The sequence below is a fragment of the Sander vitreus genome, chromosome 9 (genome assembly GCF_031162955.1).
Source record: "Sander vitreus isolate 19-12246 chromosome 9, sanVit1, whole genome shotgun sequence".
In the NCBI taxonomy this organism is placed as follows: domain Eukaryota; kingdom Metazoa; phylum Chordata; class Actinopteri; order Perciformes; family Percidae; genus Sander; species Sander vitreus.
This window is the reverse complement of record NC_135863.1, coordinates 30,717,268-30,737,369: the sequence shown is the minus strand read 5'-3', so window position 1 is coordinate 30,737,369 and position 20,102 is coordinate 30,717,268. Positions and strand designations below refer to the sequence as shown.

The following is a 20,102-nucleotide window of genomic DNA, read 5'->3' as shown; positions in this document are numbered from 1 at the left end:
TTTACAAAAACGTCTGCCATGGAGCCATAACGTGAGATACAAGGTAATGGAGCTTTTTATACAATGTTATGTTTCTTTAGAAAAAATAATGGACAAATAGTCTTTAAATGCTTCAGATGTAAAGTTATTCGCTGTCAAAGTGACACCAAAATGAATGGGAGTCAATGGAATGTTAACGGGGGGGTGATGGCTTGTTAGCCTACAATCTCCCCATAGGAGGTACGCTTTCCGGATGCTCGCTTACCCCCTTGACTTTAATATGACCTTTTTCGACATACTATACTATGACTTTTTATTACTTTTTTCAACCTATTATACTATGACTTTGTTATTACTTTTTTGACAAACTATGGATTTTTATGACTTTTTTGACATACTATACTATGACTTTTTTGGACATACTACACTAGAGACAGTATGTCGGAAAAAGCAATAAAAGTAATAGTATAGTATGTCGACAAAGTCATAATATAGTATTTCAAAAAAATCATTATAGTTTGTTAAAAAAAGTAATAAAAAGTCATAGTGTAGTAAGTCAAAAAAGTCATAGTACAGTTTGTCGAAAAAGGTCATACTGTAGTATAGTGTGTCAAAAAAAGCAATAAAAGAGTAATGGTATTGAAAAAGTATGTTGAAAATAAGTAATAAAAAAGTCATGGTATAGTATGTCAAAAAAAGCCATAGTATATGTCGAAAAAAGTCAGTATAGTATGTCAGAAAAAGACAGTTTTACATATATTTTGGGTACATGGTATAAGCCCTTTATAGCCTACTCAATGTCATGCATCTAGAGGGTCATTGTACAGCGGATAAGCTCTCGTATTACTTTTTCCTACATACTATACTATGACTTTTTTCATCAGTCTTCAGGCAACTTACATTCAGTATAACAAAAGCCACATTAACTATTTTTATTATAATTATAACACATTATCGCAAACTGGCAGAAACATCCACAAATAATGTAAAGTGGTCTTCTAAAATTAAAGTGTACAGCTTATTTGTTTATGAACAAAACATTTAAATGATTTGCATTGACATTTTTTGTTTAAAACTGCCCGAGCTAACAAGCAACACAATAAAAAAAAAAAAAAAAAAAAAAAAAGTGTGCAATTTAAAACCAGGTAATTACATTTGCCAGTTATGGGCACGTAAGAGTCACCTTTATCAGTTTGGTCTGGACAAATATAAGAGTAGTTTCAGAATTAGTACTCGTCTGCCTTTGCCCTGATTACACAACGGTAGTTGATGTTAATGGCATTTTTTACTTTGGTTTAATGGACATGTAGTACAGGCCAACGTAAACTAAAGGAACAGGAGAAAGAAGAAACATTGATAGAAGAGTTTCACCTAAGCAGCTACTTAGGTGAACTAGGACAAGTCAAAAAGGAGAGGTCATCATAGCATGGAGAGGTTTGTTGACCACACCACAGATCCTCTCTGCACACAAAACAACCAACGCAAAGATACGAATCTGACACCTAAGAAGAGTACTGCACAGAATACTACTCTAGTGCGAGTACAACTCAAAAATTATTTGGCTTAATTTCCAATCATGGCTGCATACATTTTCCCCACAGCTGTTTGGACACATAATGACTGACATACGGTACATGGAGGTGTTAGAGAACAGAGCAAAACGTGAGGAATTCAAGCTAAAGACCCAAAAGCTTTGTAAAATCTTTAAATATATATATAGATCTGATGTCATTTTCAGTTGAGGCACACTGTAAGGTTACAAGGATGGTCATACTGGGTGAAATGCTTAGTGAAAGGGGTGTGGGTATAAAGCCTGACATCCTGGGCGCCAGGCATTTTCCTCCCCTTTAGCTCTATTTTATATCTATATCCATTTTGCAAGAGCACCGAGAAACGTTTTTCCCACCGTGATTTTCTGGGGACTCCGTACTATTGTCGTAATAGACCCACATCACCTCAGCAAGTCTAAACAATACTTTCTACCATACCATCCTTTCTCACAACTAGACCAACCTGCTGTGCAACCAATCTTATAGTATCTACATAATTACAGGGCAATACACTGGAGCTGTTTACAAACCAATTAATCCCAGATCCAATATACCAATTAACAAACCACTGGCGCAAGTGTGGTTTGAAAAGGCTAAAAGCAGAATTGATTCTATACCATATAGGAAAAAAGCAGCCAGGAGAGCTAAAGATAGTACAGCCTTTCAGTTTACTTAAGGTAACATAAAGGTTAGCTAGACAAACCTATGACAACAAAGTATTTAAACTACACCCAAACAGGAAGAGCAGGGCTGAGCAGCACGGGAGCACATCTTATGTTTTTCCTTTTGCTTACACATAACAAGATGCAAAAAATGTAGCTATTTTCTGTTATAATTTCTCTGGTACTGCATTTAAAAAACATCTCTAATGTTGTAATGCTTTTAGGTTCCTGAAAGGTACTAAATTGTAATAGTGAAGGGAACATATCAAGGCAGCCACCAGCCTCAGCCACACTAGGTGAAAGGTGAGGCATTACTCATTGCAGAACCTGATTTGTCGCCCTACAACCTTAAGGAGAGAAATGCAGCTTTAGTGGCCCTGTTTGTTTCAAAAGCAACACAAATCGAGGGCCAAAATCTTAGCATGGCAGTTGTATCCTGTCATTAACCCCCAAAGCACGAGAACAACAAGGCTAACACCGCAGAGAGACAAACAACTATGTATTAAATATATGACTTACAGGTTTGGTACAAAAATATACATTTAGATTTGAAAGTGAGTGTGCGGGACTGACAATTTTTCAGAGAGTTAACCGTACAGCTGCTATGTGTCAGTTCAAAGTGTGACAAGGTTCTCTGCGATGTAACAGAGGCTGTAGAAGTTGCAGCCTAAGCAGCAGAGGTTACAGAGGGAGGACAGCAGTCTGTACAGCCACAGGCGACTGCTGAGGTGTCTGTATTTGACGTCCGTCTCAGACAGCTTGGCGTAAGCTTCGCGGTTCGACGAAAGGCCGATGTCCTGACCCAATCCGCACGCCTGCTCGATAAGGTGCATGTCCGCCATGATTTCTGATGTCATTTGGCCAAACCACTGAGCGTTGATAGCTGCGACTGTCACCGACACAAAGAAGATGAAGATCTGGTGGGGAAAGTAGAGTCAGAGATTAAAGAAATATTCTGAAATTGGTTTTATGCAATGCGATGATGTTGAACACACAACACACCTGAAAGGATTCTCTGTCGTTCAGCATGTCGCTGGGATGATACACAGCGTAGATAGTGAGGTTAAAGAAGGCACAAGCTGAACCCAAGTGGAGGTAGAATGGGACAAGACGACTCTGGATAAACCCATAAGTGTGTCTGTTCAGGTGGTTGTCCATTACAAAGCCTGAGCAAAAAAAACAGAACAACGCATTAGCACTGTAGGGCGCCTACTGGCTCTTAAGTCATAAAAAAAACACTCATTCATCATGGTCTAACAGGGACTACTTTTACATGGAACTGAAATATCCTGAAACTGAAAATAACAATTTCTGATGACCTCTACCCTAATTAAGTCAAAGTTAATTTGAATTTGAATAATCAAATTAAGATGTACGGTATCCCAAATCTAGTATGACTTAATCACACTATGTTTATCAGAATTTCCCTGATAATTTCAGACGCATACATCAATCCAAATGCTTGATACATTACAACACTGTGTTTGCCTGAATACAGAGACAAGGCTATACCACAATAGAAATGTGACAGAAACATAGGGCGTGTGGTTAAATACTGGCAGGAAGCTCAGATGTTGCAATGTACTGGTGATCAAGGGGTCATTTTCTGTTAATAATAGTAGAGTAGATCTTGGATTATTGGTGACTGAACTAAAGCAAAAACAAGTCATGGTCTGGGTGTAGACATAAAGGTGACCAATAAAAAAAAGGTGCTTCACTGAGGTCCTGTTCACACTTGTTAAGTGGACACATCTAAATACAGGTGTAAACACACATTGAAAAGAACACTTCAGTCATCATTGTGTTTCTAACTTTCTTGTGTACTTCTATAGTACGTTTCTGTGTGCATGGTACTAACTAGATATAAAGGTGACCCAAATCTGCATTCCCCAGTAGGTGGAGAGCAGCAGCAGCTGCAGCAGCTTGACAGTGAACGTGGGCTCATTGTTAGTGGCCATGCTTTTCCTGCTCAGCCTCTTTCTTCTCCAGTCTGGACCCCACTGTAGTCTCCAAAACAGCACCGTCAGGCAAGACCAGTAATGCTTTATTTCTTTTGCAAGGGGGGGTGAGCACTTGATGCTCCACTTGAAAGCCTCTGCAAAACAATACATAATCATATGCAGTATGATAAGGATGTGATAACATGCAACATATAGTAACAAAACTGGGTAAAAGCTTCTATGGTTTCACCCCAGTCAATGCAGGCCAAATTGTTTAGGATTACTGCCATGCAGAAACTTAGTGTACTCATCCACACCTTTAGATAATAACTACTAGGGCTGGGCGATATGGAGAAAATCAGATATCACGATATTCTTGACCAAATACCTCGATATCGATATTGCGGCGATATTCTAGGGTTGACAATTGGTACTTTAACAAAATATCTTCACACTTAGATTTTAGATAAATAATCATCAGTAATGTGGACATAATGTCTACCTAAGTGGGGAAAAGGCGAATAATAGAACAGCTAGAACAGTCTGGTAGGTTCAGAGAAGTACATCACTTTACTGTAATGCAGCCTTTAAAACCAGTAAAAGACAACATTTATGTCATCATGTCACGATATTACGATATCCAAAATTTAAGACGATAGGACTAGATATAGATGACTAGATATGACTAGATATCTCTAGTCTCATATCACGATATCAATATAATATCGATATATCGCCCAGCCCTAATAACTACACACCTCTTGTTACTGGGACAGCGGCAGCTTACCCAGCTTCCCAAGCAGATAAAACAACCAACAGGGTAACGTTAGTGTTGTATTTCTGTCAATGTTGGAAGAAGTCTAGGACAATAGTGTGTACCTTAAATTAAACTTCCGCATTGTTGTCAAGGAAACCAGGTCGCTGTCTTGACCTCAGTGTACAGACGTCAAACAGACCACTAGAAACTAACAATTCATTCTCAAAGTCTGCAGGCTAAAATCAAACAGTGCTGAATGATTAAACTCCAAACAACCCCGACAGCAGCTACATTTGGCAGCACCAAATCTTCAAAGTCACCTTTGCGAAAACAAACTATTTCGTAAGCTAACGCCAGCTATTAACGTCTGCTAACGCTAACGTTATATATATGTACAAAAATACCACCGCGTAGTAGATTATAAAAATAGACTAACAGCTAGCGTTAGCTTAAGTTAACTGTGGAAGTTAGCTTTACTTAGAGAACTATTACTGCAGTTCACAGTCCTTAAAGTCAGCAACCGTCACCTTTAAAAAAACACAGAGAGTTGTTTAACACTATAACTTTTATTGTAAAGAGTCTTGAGTACAGCCTACCTGTGTTGAACAATAATTCCAGACAGCTTGTTGCAGATGTCTTCGGCTCTGGTAGTAGACTTAGCTGCTAACAGCTTCGCCTTCGCTGCTAACTCACATTACAACAAGTCAGTGAAGAAGAAGGCGGAACATACATAAACGTCACCTCAGTATTTTTTATTAATAGTATTATTTTTAATGGTCACCGTGTGCTCTGGAAAAAAATCCCGAACAGCTCTTAACAGACTCCCATGTAAAAGAAGTTGAAGGATACAGAAACAAAACTAATGAAAAGCTTAGCTTTACACTGTGCTGTTATTCAAATAACAACAAATCTATGGGCTGAAATATGTGCCACCAGAAACTGAATTTGAATCATTTATATTTTAATTTGAATTGCTAAACTTGAATAATTGCACTAAAAAGCTGTGGATATTATTTGTGAACCCTTGTTACTAGTGCGACATGATATTACTCCCCCAATAACTACAGAATCTAACGTTATATTTAAAAAAGCACAAGAATATTTACTCCAGAAAAGAATTTTTTATTAATTAATTCAATCACACGGTCCTGGTGATAAGTGATTTTGATATCAAAATAGGTAGCTTACAATATAGTTTGTTTGATTTCTTCATATATTTATCACAAAAGTAGCCTATGTATTTTAAAATATGGATATGACGCTAATCAGGAAGTCATGTTTTCAAAGTCTATGGCACTCGGTAAGGCTGACCTGTTGTACAGAGAAATGCAAAGGTTCTGTCATGATAAGGCCGAACACACACATTACAACAACAAAAAAAAGAAGAAGGGAAAGATATTTGGTGCAATATGCTCCCTACAAGGACAAGTTACACATAGGGAGTTAAGCAGCACATGGAATCAGAACATGAATGTTAAAACAAGCTGTAGTGTACAGAAAAGGGCAACATAAAATACATTCATCATACTCAAAAGTATAACAATACTTGTGATCTTGCCTCACATTGATAGAAGGGCCTCTTAAGACAGTTTAGCTGCCAAAAACAACACCTTAGCTTGTAGTAGTGTGAGCAAAGCTTATTTTCAAATTCTTAAAAAGTATCTTTGAATAAAACAGTTTTTTGTTTTTGTTGAAACATCCCCAAACCAGAAGCAGCCGTCAAACATGACTTGCAGTCAGAGCCTGAGTGTATCTGTGACACAGGGCGGAGGTCAGGTACCAGTGATGGGGTTCAGTGTCGGGCAGATTTACAGATTTTGTCGTAGACCTCCGGGAAGGCCTCCTTACAGCCTAGTTCGTCTCTCAGTCTGTGATAGAGCTGTCCGTCAAACATCTCCCAAAACTCTTCTCGGTTCATGTACACATCTGCATACAGCATCTGGAACCTGCAGGAGGCAGATGGCACATGTACATATAAATGCAAGCGAAGCGTGAATGTAAATGTCATTATATTTTCTTTGTTCCAGTTATTAATCGTTTCAGCACTAGTCATGGGCGTAACATTATCAATATCATTACAAAGATTTCACCTTAGTTACCAATGCTACATTTCACTTATTATTTGAGACTTACCCATGCACATCTCTAACAAACTTCTCCAGCTGACGCGTTGATGCTTTAGCTTCAAAGTGTTTGACTTTGGGCTCTCCATAAGCCCCAATATCCACATACAACTCCTCCTCTTGACCTTTGGGGTGGACCATCCCTCTGCCTGGCGGCAACAGGAATGGACACAGCCACAGAGGGTAAACCTGAAATTACACAAGACGTGCAGGAGTTCAAACACGAGTATGTTCTATGTACAGCAGATATTTAGAGGCTTCCTTCACATCTGAGCCTTACGTCAATGTCCTGGTGGAAGCGCGTGATGGCATCCTGCAGATTCTTCATGGGTACCAGCATGTCCTGGACCACGTGGTGCTGTTCATAAAGCCGTCTGATGGTCTCTCCCTGGGTGAGCTTCAACAGTGAGATCTTCGGAGGAACCATCCATCCAAAAAGCCAACGAAATATTGGGTTGTTGCCGAAAGGAATAATATCCTACAGAAAGGACACAAATATACACAGAGATGTACACAAACGGGTTATATTACATGTCATTTAGCTGACGCTTTCATCCAAAGCGACTTACAATTGCTATATATGAAAGGTTGCACGCCTCTGGAGCAACTAGGGGTTAAGTGTCTTGCTCAGGGACACATTGGTTGATGCATCGCAGTGATGCATTGTGTTCTAACTAGTGCTGAAACAATTAGGGGAACAATTATGATAAGTCATCGTTTAAGTAATTTATTAAGCCAAACATTTGCTGATTTCAGTCTCTCAATGTGAGGATCACCTGTCTTTCTCTGTTTCTTGAGATTTGGGCTGTCGGCCAGACACCAGAAGTACATTCAAGATGTTATGTTGGAAACAACTTTCCATGAAAAAGGACAATAAACAATCCACCTATCTTGTGGTTTTTTATCATATAATGTTGCATTTCTACATGAGCATATCATTTGCCATAGTATGTGTTCCAGCTTAATTAAGATGAGACACGGATACAATCCAGTTGCATTGCTCTTATATTCCAGCAGAGGGTAGCCACAACATTCCAAAACTCTCTCACGTCTCCCTGTCCAACACATTAATGATGTCGATCACAAATTGTTGATGTAATCAAAACGACGGTCAGCTCTCTTTCTGCCTGACTTTTACTTTGCACTGTCTACAAAAACCTTTCAAAAACAGACAGCACCCAAAAGCCCAGAGCCAGCTCCAGTAGGTATTTGTCAAACCACAACTATGCATAATTCATCAGCCATTTACTGTTTCAGAAAACAAAGGATGCCAAGCCCTTCTCACTAATGGCTAATGGCGTGCGCGTGTGCATGTGTGTTTGTGTGTGTGTGCGTGCATGTGAAAAAGCAGAGAAAAAGCACTGGAGTGTAATAAAGAGAAGTGAGCAAGGATAACATGATGACAAGCAAATATCTGGCAGATATGTGCAGTACAGTACTTACTAATGTAATCCTAAAGGTCATGGAAAAAGCCTCTGTGTGATTTTGTCAGTACCTGAAGCTCCCAGAAGATGCTCCGCGTGTGTCTATGATAGTACTGTCTCAGAGGGATGTATTCAACTCCTGCGTAGTCGCCCTTCAGGTAGCCCTCCACGTGTTTAAAGAACCACGGTTTAAAGTGCAGGCCGATTCTGTTGATCTGATGTCAGAGAGGAAAAGGGAGGAGGTTAAATGTGACATAACCTGTGAAAACAAGTCGATTACACGCTGCTAAACATTTTACCTTATCAGGCTCAGCGTGGTCAGTCATTGTTCCCGTCATGATGACGGCGGTGTCTCGACTGTACTGGAGGCCCTCTACAAACGAGTTCTGCTTGTCCTCCGATGCTTCAGTGAACCGTTTACAGATGTTCTCCAGCCCTCTGACCGGCTCATAGCGCAGCTTCACCCAGGGTTTAGCGGGGATTATTTTAATCTCCGCTGCAACCAGGAACCCCAGAGTTCCACAGGACCACGGGACGGCGTGGAACAGGTCCGGATTCTCCTCCTAGGTGACAGACAAATGAATTGTCTATTTGAACAAGAACGAAATGTACGTGGCTATGGCACATTTGCGGTGATGAATGTGGTCTCGGCCTTCTGGGCTTTAATTGTGAGGCTACTCGCCTCGCACGTTGGCTTTGTAAACTAAACCATTAGCAAGCCTCACAGCATCGGCCATTTCATCTTCTCCACAAGGAGACCGCTCTTTTGGCTTTACTTGGTGGGACAATTACACAACATGTAACTGGGGCCTATACAACACATTCAACTTAGTCTGGCTCTCTTTTGGTTAGGGACTGTTTGAAAACATAGGCTGTATATCGGTGTCGTAGTACTTGAGATCGGTCTTAAGACCCATTTTTGAAGGTCTTGGTCTCGTCTCGGAATCAACTGCATTTTTACTCTGCCTTGTCTCGGTCTCAGATAAAGAGGACTGGGGATTTTATTTCAAGACCGGGCAAGACCAGAACTTCAGGGATATCACAAATTGCATTGTCTGATTTATGCCCATGTGTTAAAACTTGCAAATGCAACCAATAACTTGATTTATATCTAATTTGAAATTTGTTACCGTAAACCCCCCCTCTCCCCGCCCCCTTTACACGCACTCCCAAGAAAGTGAATGCGGGAGACAGGGGAGGAAGCTCTGGCTGTCTAACACAAATCTGGTCTTGGTCTTAACTCGGTCTCGCCCTACCTTGGTCTTGGTCTTGGTCTCAAACCCTCAAAGTCTCAGAATTTTTCGGGACTTTTTTTTTGGGGGGGGGGGGGGGGCAGTCACGTGATCGGGATATGACGGGAGTATTTTCGTGGGCTCGGGATGGGATGGGAGCGACAATTGATTCCCGTGTCACCCTCTAGTGGAGCCCCAGGTATGGAAGTCCCGCCCATACACCTGCCCGACCAATCGGGAGCCAATCGGGAGCCAATCGCAGCGGACGTTTCACCCAGTTTTTATAGGGTCTTTAATTTTACATGCTCCTGATTTCTTTTTATTTAAGCACTTTCCTGCAGGATTTACTGTAAAAAAAAAAAAAAAAGAAGAAAAGAAAAAAATTACATAAAATTAGTTTTAAAACATTTTGTGTGCCATGGATCATAAAAGGTGCGTTCCGCCATATGCAGAATACAAAAATCATGTCTCAGTAACAGGACTTTATTCTGCAGTTGCTAATAGAAGTCAGTTTTGAGAAACAGTAGATGTGAATTCTTATCGCTATTAGGGTTTGAACATTATCACTCTGAAAAGGGTGACATTTTTTATTACCCTTCAATTGCCTTCACTTTATTCTGTATAACAATATTTTACTCTAACGGTCAAGTTAAACGTGTCATATAGATATAATATAATGCGTGTTTAGCATGGCCCAATCTGTGCTACTAATGAGTGAAGCTAAAATATTACAGAGCTGAAGCCTGTTCCCTGTTTACTCATTAAGTGGTAATAACTGTTCATTTCAACAAATCGTGTTTGTTGAAACAAATAATAATAACCCTGGGGAGGGTCTGGCTTCAACATAAGGTCCAGCCGAGCTACGAGTATGTTCACGTGACAGAGGAAGAGTGCTTATCGAGCCTTCAAGTGGGCTTGTGTTTATTAGAAAAGTCCACATGAACGCCCCCCTCTTGTTGTATTCACAACCTCGGAAGTTCACGGGTTGTGTAAATGACTTCCCATCTCGTGAATGGGAAGTCACAAGTTCACAAGTTAAATTAAAACCATGAGTGGAGTACTTGTGAATTTGCCATGGGGATCACTGGTTAAACATAACACACGGCACACATACTCAGTACTCACCTCAGTGCAGCGTACTAAGCTGCCATCAGCCAGAACCAGTTCAAATGCGACACAGATGTGCTGAAACAGCCCGTAAATGTGAGAGGATGACTCAATGCCTGTACCCATCACCAAACCACCTGAGGGAGGAGAGAGAGAATTAAAGATTTGCTCGGAGTAATTCAATATCCTCACAGGTGAGACCCAACAGCGTACAAACAAGCAGAAAGCAGCGCTTGCCTGCTGGGAGTGAGTAAGTATGTGCCTGCTGGGATATGAGGATAAATGAATGTACCGTGGCCTGATGAGAAAACATTAGATTGTTGATGCACAGTTTATGGCATCAGGAAATCCATTGTGAAACCCGATCCAGGGGTGCTTCCAACACTGCAGCCATTTCCTCCCAGTTTCATATTTCCAGCTACACCATCAATCCTCTAACAGCATTAGAGAAGTCGCTGGTGCTCCTAACAGGATACAGTGATTGATTGAGGAGATGCAGAACCTGCCTCACTCAACAATGAGCTGCGGAAATCATCAGTGCGTCTATTTCTAGAAACCCAAGAGCCACAGATGATGCCACTCTATGATGATTCCCCAGAAAATAATCCACAGTAATACGAACGACATACCCACAGTGAGGTCATCGAGCTCGGGTAGCACAGGCAGTGTCCAGCCAATAGAGGTGAGGAGTGCGGTCACCTGACCCATGTTGGCCAGCGGTTCTACTCTCACCACCTAAAAAACAAAGATTACTCTGAGTAAAGATCCGCCATCAGGCTGACAATACAAAATCCAGCAAGGTACATTTTAATGAGTAACAGTTAAAGTAACATTCATATTCAACAGGTTAAAGGAACACGCGGACTTATTGGTACTTTAGCTTATCCACCGTATCCTGTATTACTCCAACTCTGAGCAAACTCCAGGCGAACTCTCTGCTCCTTCTCAGGTGCTGCGAGCAAATCACTCCGCCCAAGTAGCAGTGCTTCGCCTTCTAAGAATATAGTTCCCAGTATGTATACGGTTAGAAGATGGCTGTGTCTCATGTGACCTTGTTATTTGTACACGCTGTGACTATACAAATCACAAAATGTAAATAGGAAAATGTTGGTGTTATTTTGTCACTTATTGGGAGCAGTAGGCTAGATGGAGCCTACAGGATCTGTGCTAAGCTAGGCTAACTAAGCTGGGCGCGTCAGACAGAGTTATGACACGCAGGGAGATGAGAAGGGTATGTATGGACTTATCTAACTCTGGGGGATACGGTGAATGAGCTAAAGTCCCAATAAGTCGGTGTGTTCCTTTAAATGCTGAGAACTGGGAATACAGGTCCAATGTGGCCAAAAACAGAGGCAGTCAGATGATCAAACCCCCACATCAGCCAAATTTTATTTAGTAAACAGTAAAATTATTGAGCCAATTTTAAATTTAAATGAAGTGGATTAAGGCTGGTTAGGCTTACAATTTAAGCAGTTACTTTAGTGAGTACAAAGTAAATGATGAACAAAACTGTAACCAGACTGAGAGTCTACAGCCATGCGAGTGGCTCTGTGCCATGCTTAGGCATAGTGCTGCTTTGAGCTAAATGCTAATGTAAGCATGCTAACATGCTCACAATGACAATGCTAACATGCAGATGTTTGGTAGGTATACTATTTACTATGTTCATCTTAGTTCAGTGTGTTAGTGAGCCCTAAACACAAAGTGTCTGTTGAATCCTCCTACCTCCTAGCCTAGAAATCTAGACGCACCCTAGCGGCAGCAAATGTAATTTGTAGCCAGGGTCAGTCTAGCAACTCTCCGTTGGCTTGCGAGCTGGAAAAACCAAACTCTGGTCAGGCCAATCACATCGTGTATAGAGTCAGTGGGCGGGCTTATGGCTGCTGCTGCTGGCAAACAGCGGTGTTTTGAATCAGCTTTGGCCGCGACTCTGGAAGACTTGGAGTTAAGCTTTTCTTTGAGAAAAGAACAAAGAACGGCACTGAAGTCATTCTTAAAAAAGGAAGATGTGTTCAGAGTTTTGCCGACCGGATACGGCAAAAGTTGAATCTATCAACTAGCTCCGCAACCTTCTTCGTTGCTCTGCTTGGTTGTAGAGCTATCCTATTGCATGCAGCAGTAATTTGAAAGACAACCGTTTATCCCGCCCCTCGGATTGAGCCCCAGACCAAACATCTTGATGTGGGTCTTGCTTGTCAGGCTACCTACCTGCCTCTTTGTGTCCACCTCCAGAATGTCCATCATGTTGATCATGATGTTCTTGTGGGTTTTCTTGTATTTCCCCACTCTGAGAGATACGGTAAGCCAGCCGGGCCGACCCGTACACATGTAGGTCTTACTGCCGTCCTTCCTCCACTCACGAACCTGAAATCAGAACACATGACACCGAGAAGAACGGATGATTATCTCTTAAGTGACAAGGAATACACAGAATATCTGACTATTCACCTATTTTACTAATCCACCAATAAGGCTGTCTGCCAAGGCTTTATGTCATAAAAGGTCATTCTTTGAGGTCAAAGGCCTTGGCAGCTCATTTTAACTCTTTAAAGTCTATTTTGTGATCTTTGCAACTCATTCATTCCACTGTGGAGATGAGCCTGTATGTGTCTTTATTTTATTATTCCCCTTAGAGTCCACATGACTGGCAAAAACTCTCACAGGCCTGTGGCTAGTTTGATTTACCTGTACTTTGTGTCAGATTCCTCTCACCTGACCAAATTATTTTAGGTAATCAAGGTATTAGGTGCTTCTCCGGGAACCATCACCTTATCGTGGTGGAGAGGTTTGTGTGTCCCTATGAACCTGAGGGCTGTGTTGTCTGGAGCTTGGTGCTCCTGGTAGGGTCTCCCAAGGCAAAGTGGTCTCAGGTGAGGGGCCAGACAAAGAATGGTTCAAAAATCCTATGAAAAATCGAGGAAGGGATGAAGTGACCCTGCCCGGAGGAAGCCCGGGGCCCCCGTCTGGAGCCAGGCCCAGATGGAGGGCTCGTCAGCGAGCGTCTGGTGGCCGGGTTTGCCACGGAGCCCGGTCGGGCACAGCCCGAAAAAGCTACGTGGCAGACATCCCTCCATCCCATGGGCCCACCACCTGTGGGAGGAACCGCTGGGGTCGGGTGCGCTGCCACATGGGTGGCAGTGAAGGTCAGGGGCCTCGACGGACCAGACCCGGGCAGCAGAGGCTGGCTCTGGGGGACGTGGAATGTCACCTCTCTGTGGGGGAAGGAGCCGGAACTTGTGCGAGAGGTGGAGCGCTACCGGTTAGATCTGGTGGGGCTTACCTCTACGCACAGTCTTGGTTCTGGAACCATACTCCTGGATAGGGGTTGGACTCTTTTTCTTCTCTGGAGTTGCCCAGGGTGTGAGGCGCCGGGCGGGTGTGGGGATACTCACAAGCCCCCGGCTGAGCGCCGCTACGTTGGAGTTTAACCCGGTGGACGAGAGGGTCGCCTCCCTACGCCTGCGGGTTGTGGGGGGGAAAACTCTGACTGTTGTTTGTGCATATGCACCAAACAAGAGTTCAGAGTATTCGGCCTTCTTGGAGACCTTGAGTGGAGTCCTGCATGGGGCTCCAGTCGGGGACTCCATAGTTCTGCTGGGGGGACTTCAACGCGCACGTGGGTAATGATGGAGACACATGGAGAGGCGTGATTGGGAGGAACGGCCTCCCTGATCTAAACCACAGTGGTTGTTTGTTGTTGGACTTCTGTGCTAGTCATGGATTGTCTATAACGAACACCATGTTCGAACATAGGGATGCTCATAAGTGTACTTGGTACCAGAGCACCCTAGGCCAAAGGTCAATGATCGATTTTATAATCGTTTCATCTGATCTGAGGCCATATGTTTTGGACACTCGGGTGAAGAGAGGGGCGGAGCTGTCAACCGATCACCATCTGGTGGTGAGTTGGGTCAGGGGTGGGGGGAAGACTCTGGACAGACCTGGTAAGCCCAAACGGGTAGTGCGGGTAAATTGGGAACGTCTGGAGGAGGCCCCTGTCCGACAGACTTTCAACTCACACCTCCGGGCGGAGCTTTTCGTGCATCCCTGTGGAGGCTGGGGGGCATTGAACCCGAGTGGACAATGTTCAAAGTTTCCATTGCTGAAGCTGCGGTGAGGAGCTGTGGTCTTAGGGTCTTAGGTGCCTCAAGGGGCGGTAACCCACGAACACCGTGGTGGACACCGGTGGTCAGGGAAGCCGTCCGACTGAAGAAGGAGTCTTTCCGGGATATGTTATCCCAGACGACTCGGAGGCAGTTGCAAGGTACCGAAGGGCCCGAAGGGCTGCAGCCTCTGCCGTGAAAGAGGCAAAGCAGCGTGTGTGGGAGAAGTTCGGAGAAGACATGGAGAAGGACTTTCGGTCGGCACCAAGGTACTTCTGAAAAACCGTTCGCCACCTCAGGAGGGGGGAAGGGAACCATCCAAGCTGTGTACAGTAAGGATGGGACGCTGTTGACCTCAACTGAGGAGGTAATAGGGCGGTGGAAGGAGCACTTTGAGGAACTCCTAAATCCGACTAATACGCCCTCTATGGTAGAGGCAGAGCTGGAGGATGAGGGGGGGATTGGCATCAATTTCCCTGGTGGAGGTTGCTGAGGTAGTTAAACAACTCCACAGTGGCAAAGCCCCAGGAATTGATGAGATCCGTCCAGAAATGCTTAAAGCTCTGGGTGTGGAGGGGTTGTCTTGGTTGACACGCCTCTTCAACATTGCGTGGAAGTCTGGGACGGTGCCTAAGGAGTGGCAGACCGGGGTGGTGGTTCCCCTTTTTTAAAAAGGGGGACCAGAGGGTGTGTGCCAATTACAGGGGTATCACACTTCTCAGCCTCCCGGTAAAGTCTACTCCAAGGTGCTGGAAAGGAGGGTTCGGTCGATAGTCGAATCTCAGGTTGAAGAGGAACAATGCGGATTCCGTCCCTGGTCGTGGAACAACGGACCAGATCTTTACTCGCAAGGATCCTGGAGGGAGCCTGGGAGTATGCCCAACCAGTCTACATGTGTTTTGTGGATCTGGAGAAGGCGTATGACCGGGTGCCCCGGGAGATACTGTGGGAGGTGCTGCGGGAGTACGGGGTGAGGGGGGTCCCTTCTCAGGGCCATCCACCTCTGTACGACCAAAGCGAGAGCTGTGTCCGGGTTCTCGGCAGTAAGTCGGACTCGCTTTCAGGTGAGAGTTGGCCTCCGCCAGGGCTGCGCTTGTCACCAATCCTGTTTGTAGTATTTATGGACAGGATATCGAGGCATAGTCGGGGTGGAGAGGGGTTGCAGTTCGGTGGGCTGGGGATCTCATCGCTGCTTTTTGCAGATGATGTGGTCCTGATGGCATCATCGGCCTGTGACCTTCAGCACTCACTGGATCGGTTCGCAGCCGAGTGTGAAGCGGCTGGGATGAGGATCAGCACCTCTAAATCGGAGGCCATGGTTCTCAGCAGGAAACCGATGGAGTGCCTTCTCCAGGTAGGGAATGAGTCCTTACCCCAAGTGAAGGAGTTCAAGTACCTTGGGGTCTTGTTCGCGAGTGAGGGACAATGGAGCGGGAGATTGGTCGGAGAATCGGCACAGCAGGTGCGGTATTACATTCAATTTATCGCACCGTTAGACGAAAAAGAGAGCTGAGCCAGAAGGCAAAGCTCTCAATCTACCGGTCAGTTTTTTGTTCCTACCCTCACCTATGGTCATGAAGGCTGGGTCATGACCGAAAGAACAAGATCCAGGGTACAAGCGGCTGAAATGGGTTTCCTCAGGAGGGTAGCTGGCGTCTCCCTTAGAGATAGGGTGAGAAGCTCAGTTATCCGTGAGGAGCTCGGAGTAGAGCCCCTGCTCCTTTGCGTCGAAAGGAGCCAGTTGAGGTGGTTCGGGCATCTGGTAAGGATGCCCCCTGGGCGCTTCCCTAGGGAGGTGTTCCAGGAACGTCCAGCTGGGAGGAGGCCTCGGGGGAGACCCAGGACTAGGTGGAGGGATTATATCTCTAACCTGGCCTGGGAACGCCTCGGGATCCCCCAGTCGGAGCTGGTTAATGTGGCCCGGGAAAGGGAAGTTTGGGGTCCCCTGCTGGAGCTGCTACCCCCGCGACCCGACCCCGGATAAGCGGATGAAGATGGATGGAGATGGATGGATGGAAGGTATTAGGTGTCGGTCTGCTCTGACCCCATGGTGCTCCCAGTGCTCTCCCTCTTACATAGTCAGCATGTTCAGCATAGTCAGACTCAATCAAACATTTTGCCAGACAGACAAAGTTGTTAAGGACCTGAGAAAATGGAACATGAAATCTTTGGTACTTCAAAATGTTCTTTTTGATAATGTCAAACAGAGATATGCCTTCACATGCTTCCAGTGGGAAAATACTGGCCATTTCTCTACCAGGCAGATAGTGAGAAAACAACACACAACTAACACACACATGTATCAGACTTAATTTCCAGAGTAGGAATGGACATTGTATTATGTCATTTGATTGGTTCAATTAGCACATTTTGTTGGACACTGAAACCGATCAGGAAAGTATTACAGCGAATTACAGCGAACATTAACTTGCAGGCCCAAATAACCCAAATCCAAGGAAATCAGTGGGCTATTAATCAGCACTATTATTGAAAGACACACATCAAGAATACATTTTAACAGGACTACCATCAGATATTGAAATTATAAGAGCCGTAACGATGATGTAACAGTTGTTTTCTAAGACAGCACCTCTCATTTTTAAATAACACTTTTTATTGAGACAGCTATGGGGCTCAACAGAAAATGTATGTTTTGATAATTAAGTGTAAGCCTCTTCTCACAAAATAGCTATAAAAGTAGATATAAAACACTTTTTGTAATGACTGATTAACGAGTGATTGATAAGACAGAGATAGAGCAACAAACTTTTACATCACAATGCACTGCACTGCTGTGAGTTTTTCACTACCCATGATTCCTTGCAAAACAAATGTAACATAGGGGACTCCTCACTTTATTCACCAAGTAGGCCTGAGTATCATAGGCCTGTACCAATTATACACTTTACACAACTTTCATGAACAACAGACACTGTGTGATCAAATGTCAACACTGGTATAGGGTTTAGATATTATTACTATTATTATAGTTAGATATTACTATAACTATAAAACTCCATTGGGTTAATTTAATCGAATCTGTGTTGGAGGGCTGTACCCTCATGTTGTTTGTTTCTTTTTTCAAAACCACTGTTTATGCATTATTTTATCACACCAAATGAAAATAAACGTTTTGCACTGCACGCACGCACGCACACACACACACACACACACACACACACACACACACTGATGATGACGATGTTGATGGCTCACCTGTCGCTGGATGTCTCGCACGCGCTGGTCGTGCAGTTTGGGCGCAGAGCACATCTTGAAAATGAGCCATGCCCGCACATAATAATACACATCAAATATAACGGAGAGCGGCAGCAAAAATAAACACACAAATATCCACCGCTGGTGAACGATCACGTAATCTAGACCTTTGACTTTGATCCACAGCAGGAACAAAACGACCAAGCCGGCTAAATACAACAGCGAGTCCATCGTTTCTGGACAGTTCAGATCCAAATGGGAACGTTCTCCAAACTAAAGTATCTGACACACTCTTTAGTTAAACTATTAAACTGACCGCTGGGAGATACATGTGGGGAAAACTCTGCATCGATTATGCCAAACCCAAACCGATCACCCCTTCACTGCGATAGGTGAGTGTTGCTAGGTGGTCGGTCGGCCCCTCCCCTGCTCCACACCGATTTGTTACAATTGCCAACGGGGCGGGACCGAGCACCAAAGCTTCACGCTCATTGGTCAAACAAGTGACTGAAGCAGTAGCCTTTCTAACCTTTTACCAATCATAAAGCAGAGAGGCTGTCACACCATACAGCCCATATGTTACAATGCCCATATCAGCCATGAGAATGTCTGACCGGTTGATTAGAAGTTTTTTTGGCGACAGTGTTTAGTAACACTAAACTTATGCCTATGCCATTCAGTGCATGAATACAGGCAGATATGTAACAGATTTTTCCCAAATTATTTTTGGTAAATAATATATTAATAGCAGGGCTATAGTCAGATTTAAAAAATACTGAGGCCCTAAAAAAACGGTTGTTTGGACTTTTTATAATTTATTTTATTTGTTCAGTTGACTGTTCCATTATCTGTCTTTTCTTTTATTTGTAACCATACTAGCAGCATGGCTCTATGGATGGCAATATTTGTCTGTCCATCCCATTTGTCCATACTGAAATATCCCAACAACAACTATTTGTCAGGACCGTTGACCAGAACTCAGATGCAGACCAGAGGTAGTTGCAATAAAAGGTGATTTTATTGAACAGAAAAGACAGAATGTGGTCCAGAAGGCAGGTGGTAGGATGAGTAAGAGAGAGGGAATGGGGTCCGGGCTCCAGAAGTCTGGGTCTAGCGGTGCAGGTAGGTTGGTCAGGTTTCCGGCACTGGGCGAGGTGGTTGGCTGAGGTGAGACAGGACAAAGACAGGTTAGCAAAAGGGAATTCTCAAAAGTGAGGGTTACTAGGTTGGCTGGCGCATTATCATACTGGTTGATTCAACGATCCGGCGGAGACTGGAAGGTTGGCCTGGCTTATATGGGAAGTTGATAGATGATCAGGAACAAGAGTGCTGAGTGGTGTGATGAGCCTCAGGTGTGACAGTGGAAGCTCCCATGACCACGCCCACCTGTGACTTCTAGAGCATGAGGGAGAGGCAAAACACAGAGGGAGGCCAAACCAAAACACACCAAGCACACCAAAAGGAAAAAACACAAAATGTACATTCTCACACACACGCACACACACACTATAAGGGAAGGCCAGGGTCACGGTCAGTGGACCGTGACACTATTGGATGCCATGAATTTTGGTTCAAACATTCACGTACCACTCACGGAGAATTGGAATTACTTTGGTGATCTTCTGACTTTTCAACTATAGCACCATCATCAGGTCAACATTTAGATTCGTCCAATACTATTTTTTATGACCAAATACCAAATAAAGTCCTGCATCTCGAGTCCGAGTCGAGTCTGAAATCTTATGAGGACGAGTCTCAAGTCAAGTCTCAAGTCCCTGTGTGTGCAACTTAAAGGGGAACTATGCAGTTTTTTTTCAGCTTAATTTACTTTAACTGAACAGCTTTGGAGTCATTGAAATGGTTATATGACTTTTTTTGGGTTGAATGGTCTGTGAGCGCCTGTGAGCGGGAAAAACCACCCTTGCAACTTTGGGCTGCCAGCCTCAGCGTCAGGAAGTATTGCGTGATATCAGTTCTCGCGATGTAACAAATTGCTTTACAGCACTGCA

The 20,102-nt window shown here is 43.8% G+C and overlaps 2 protein-coding genes across 3 annotated transcripts; both read right to left on the bottom strand.

Moving 5' to 3' along the window:
* Positions 1 to 991: 991 nt before the first annotated feature.
* On the bottom strand, positions 992 to 5,609 carry LOC144523794 (transmembrane protein 205). Of its 2 annotated transcripts, XM_078259655.1 has the most exons (4): positions 5,485 to 5,607; positions 4,050 to 4,286; positions 3,194 to 3,357; positions 992 to 3,108 (listed from the first exon to the last, which is right to left on the bottom strand). In XM_078259655.1, the coding sequence occupies exons 2-4, from the start codon at positions 4,147 to 4,149 to the stop codon at positions 2,806 to 2,808; spliced, it is 567 nt and encodes a 188-aa protein (XP_078115781.1). In that variant the 5' UTR covers positions 4,150 to 4,286; positions 5,485 to 5,607; the 3' UTR covers positions 992 to 2,805. The 2 variants fall into 2 exon arrangements, with proteins under 2 accessions (XP_078115781.1, XP_078115782.1); XM_078259656.1 differs by lacking the exon at positions 4,050 to 4,286 and having other exon boundaries at positions 5,485 to 5,609.
* Positions 5,610 to 5,989: 380 nt separating this feature from the next.
* Positions 5,990 to 18,504, bottom strand: dhcr24 (24-dehydrocholesterol reductase). The gene is made up of 9 exons (XM_078259654.1): positions 18,094 to 18,504; positions 12,983 to 13,138; positions 11,404 to 11,509; positions 10,793 to 10,911; positions 8,735 to 8,998; positions 8,507 to 8,650; positions 7,292 to 7,489; positions 7,022 to 7,200; positions 5,990 to 6,834 (listed from the first exon to the last, which is right to left on the bottom strand). Exons 1-9 carry the CDS (start codon positions 18,322 to 18,324, stop codon positions 6,681 to 6,683), a joined length of 1,551 nt encoding a protein of 516 aa, XP_078115780.1. The 5' UTR covers positions 18,325 to 18,504; the 3' UTR covers positions 5,990 to 6,680.
* Positions 18,505 to 20,102: the final 1,598 nt, after the last annotated feature.

Excerpts from the sequence above, each read along its gene's own strand:
- LOC144523794 (XM_078259655.1), bottom strand. The coding sequence starts at position 4,149 with ATGGCCACTAACAATGAGCCCACGTTCACTGTCAAGCTGCTGCAGCTG. Across the intron at positions 3,358-4,049 it reads TTGGGTCACCTTTATATCTA|GCTTTGTAATGGACAACCAC; the intron begins GTTAGTACCATG and ends TTTTTTGCTCAG. Across the intron at positions 3,109-3,193 it reads ACGACAGAGAATCCTTTCAG|ATCTTCATCTTCTTTGTGTC; the intron begins GTGTGTTGTGTG and ends TTTCCCCACCAG.
- dhcr24 (XM_078259654.1), bottom strand. The coding sequence starts at position 18,324 with ATGGACTCGCTGTTGTATTTAGCCGGCTTGGTCGTTTTGTTCCTGCTG. Across the intron at positions 7,490-8,506 it reads GCATCTTCTGGGAGCTTCAG|GATATTATTCCTTTCGGCAA; the intron begins GTACTGACAAAA and ends TCCTTTCTGTAG. Across the intron at positions 7,201-7,291 it reads GCTTCCACCAGGACATTGAC|GTTTACCCTCTGTGGCTGTG; the intron begins GTAAGGCTCAGA and ends GTGTAATTTCAG.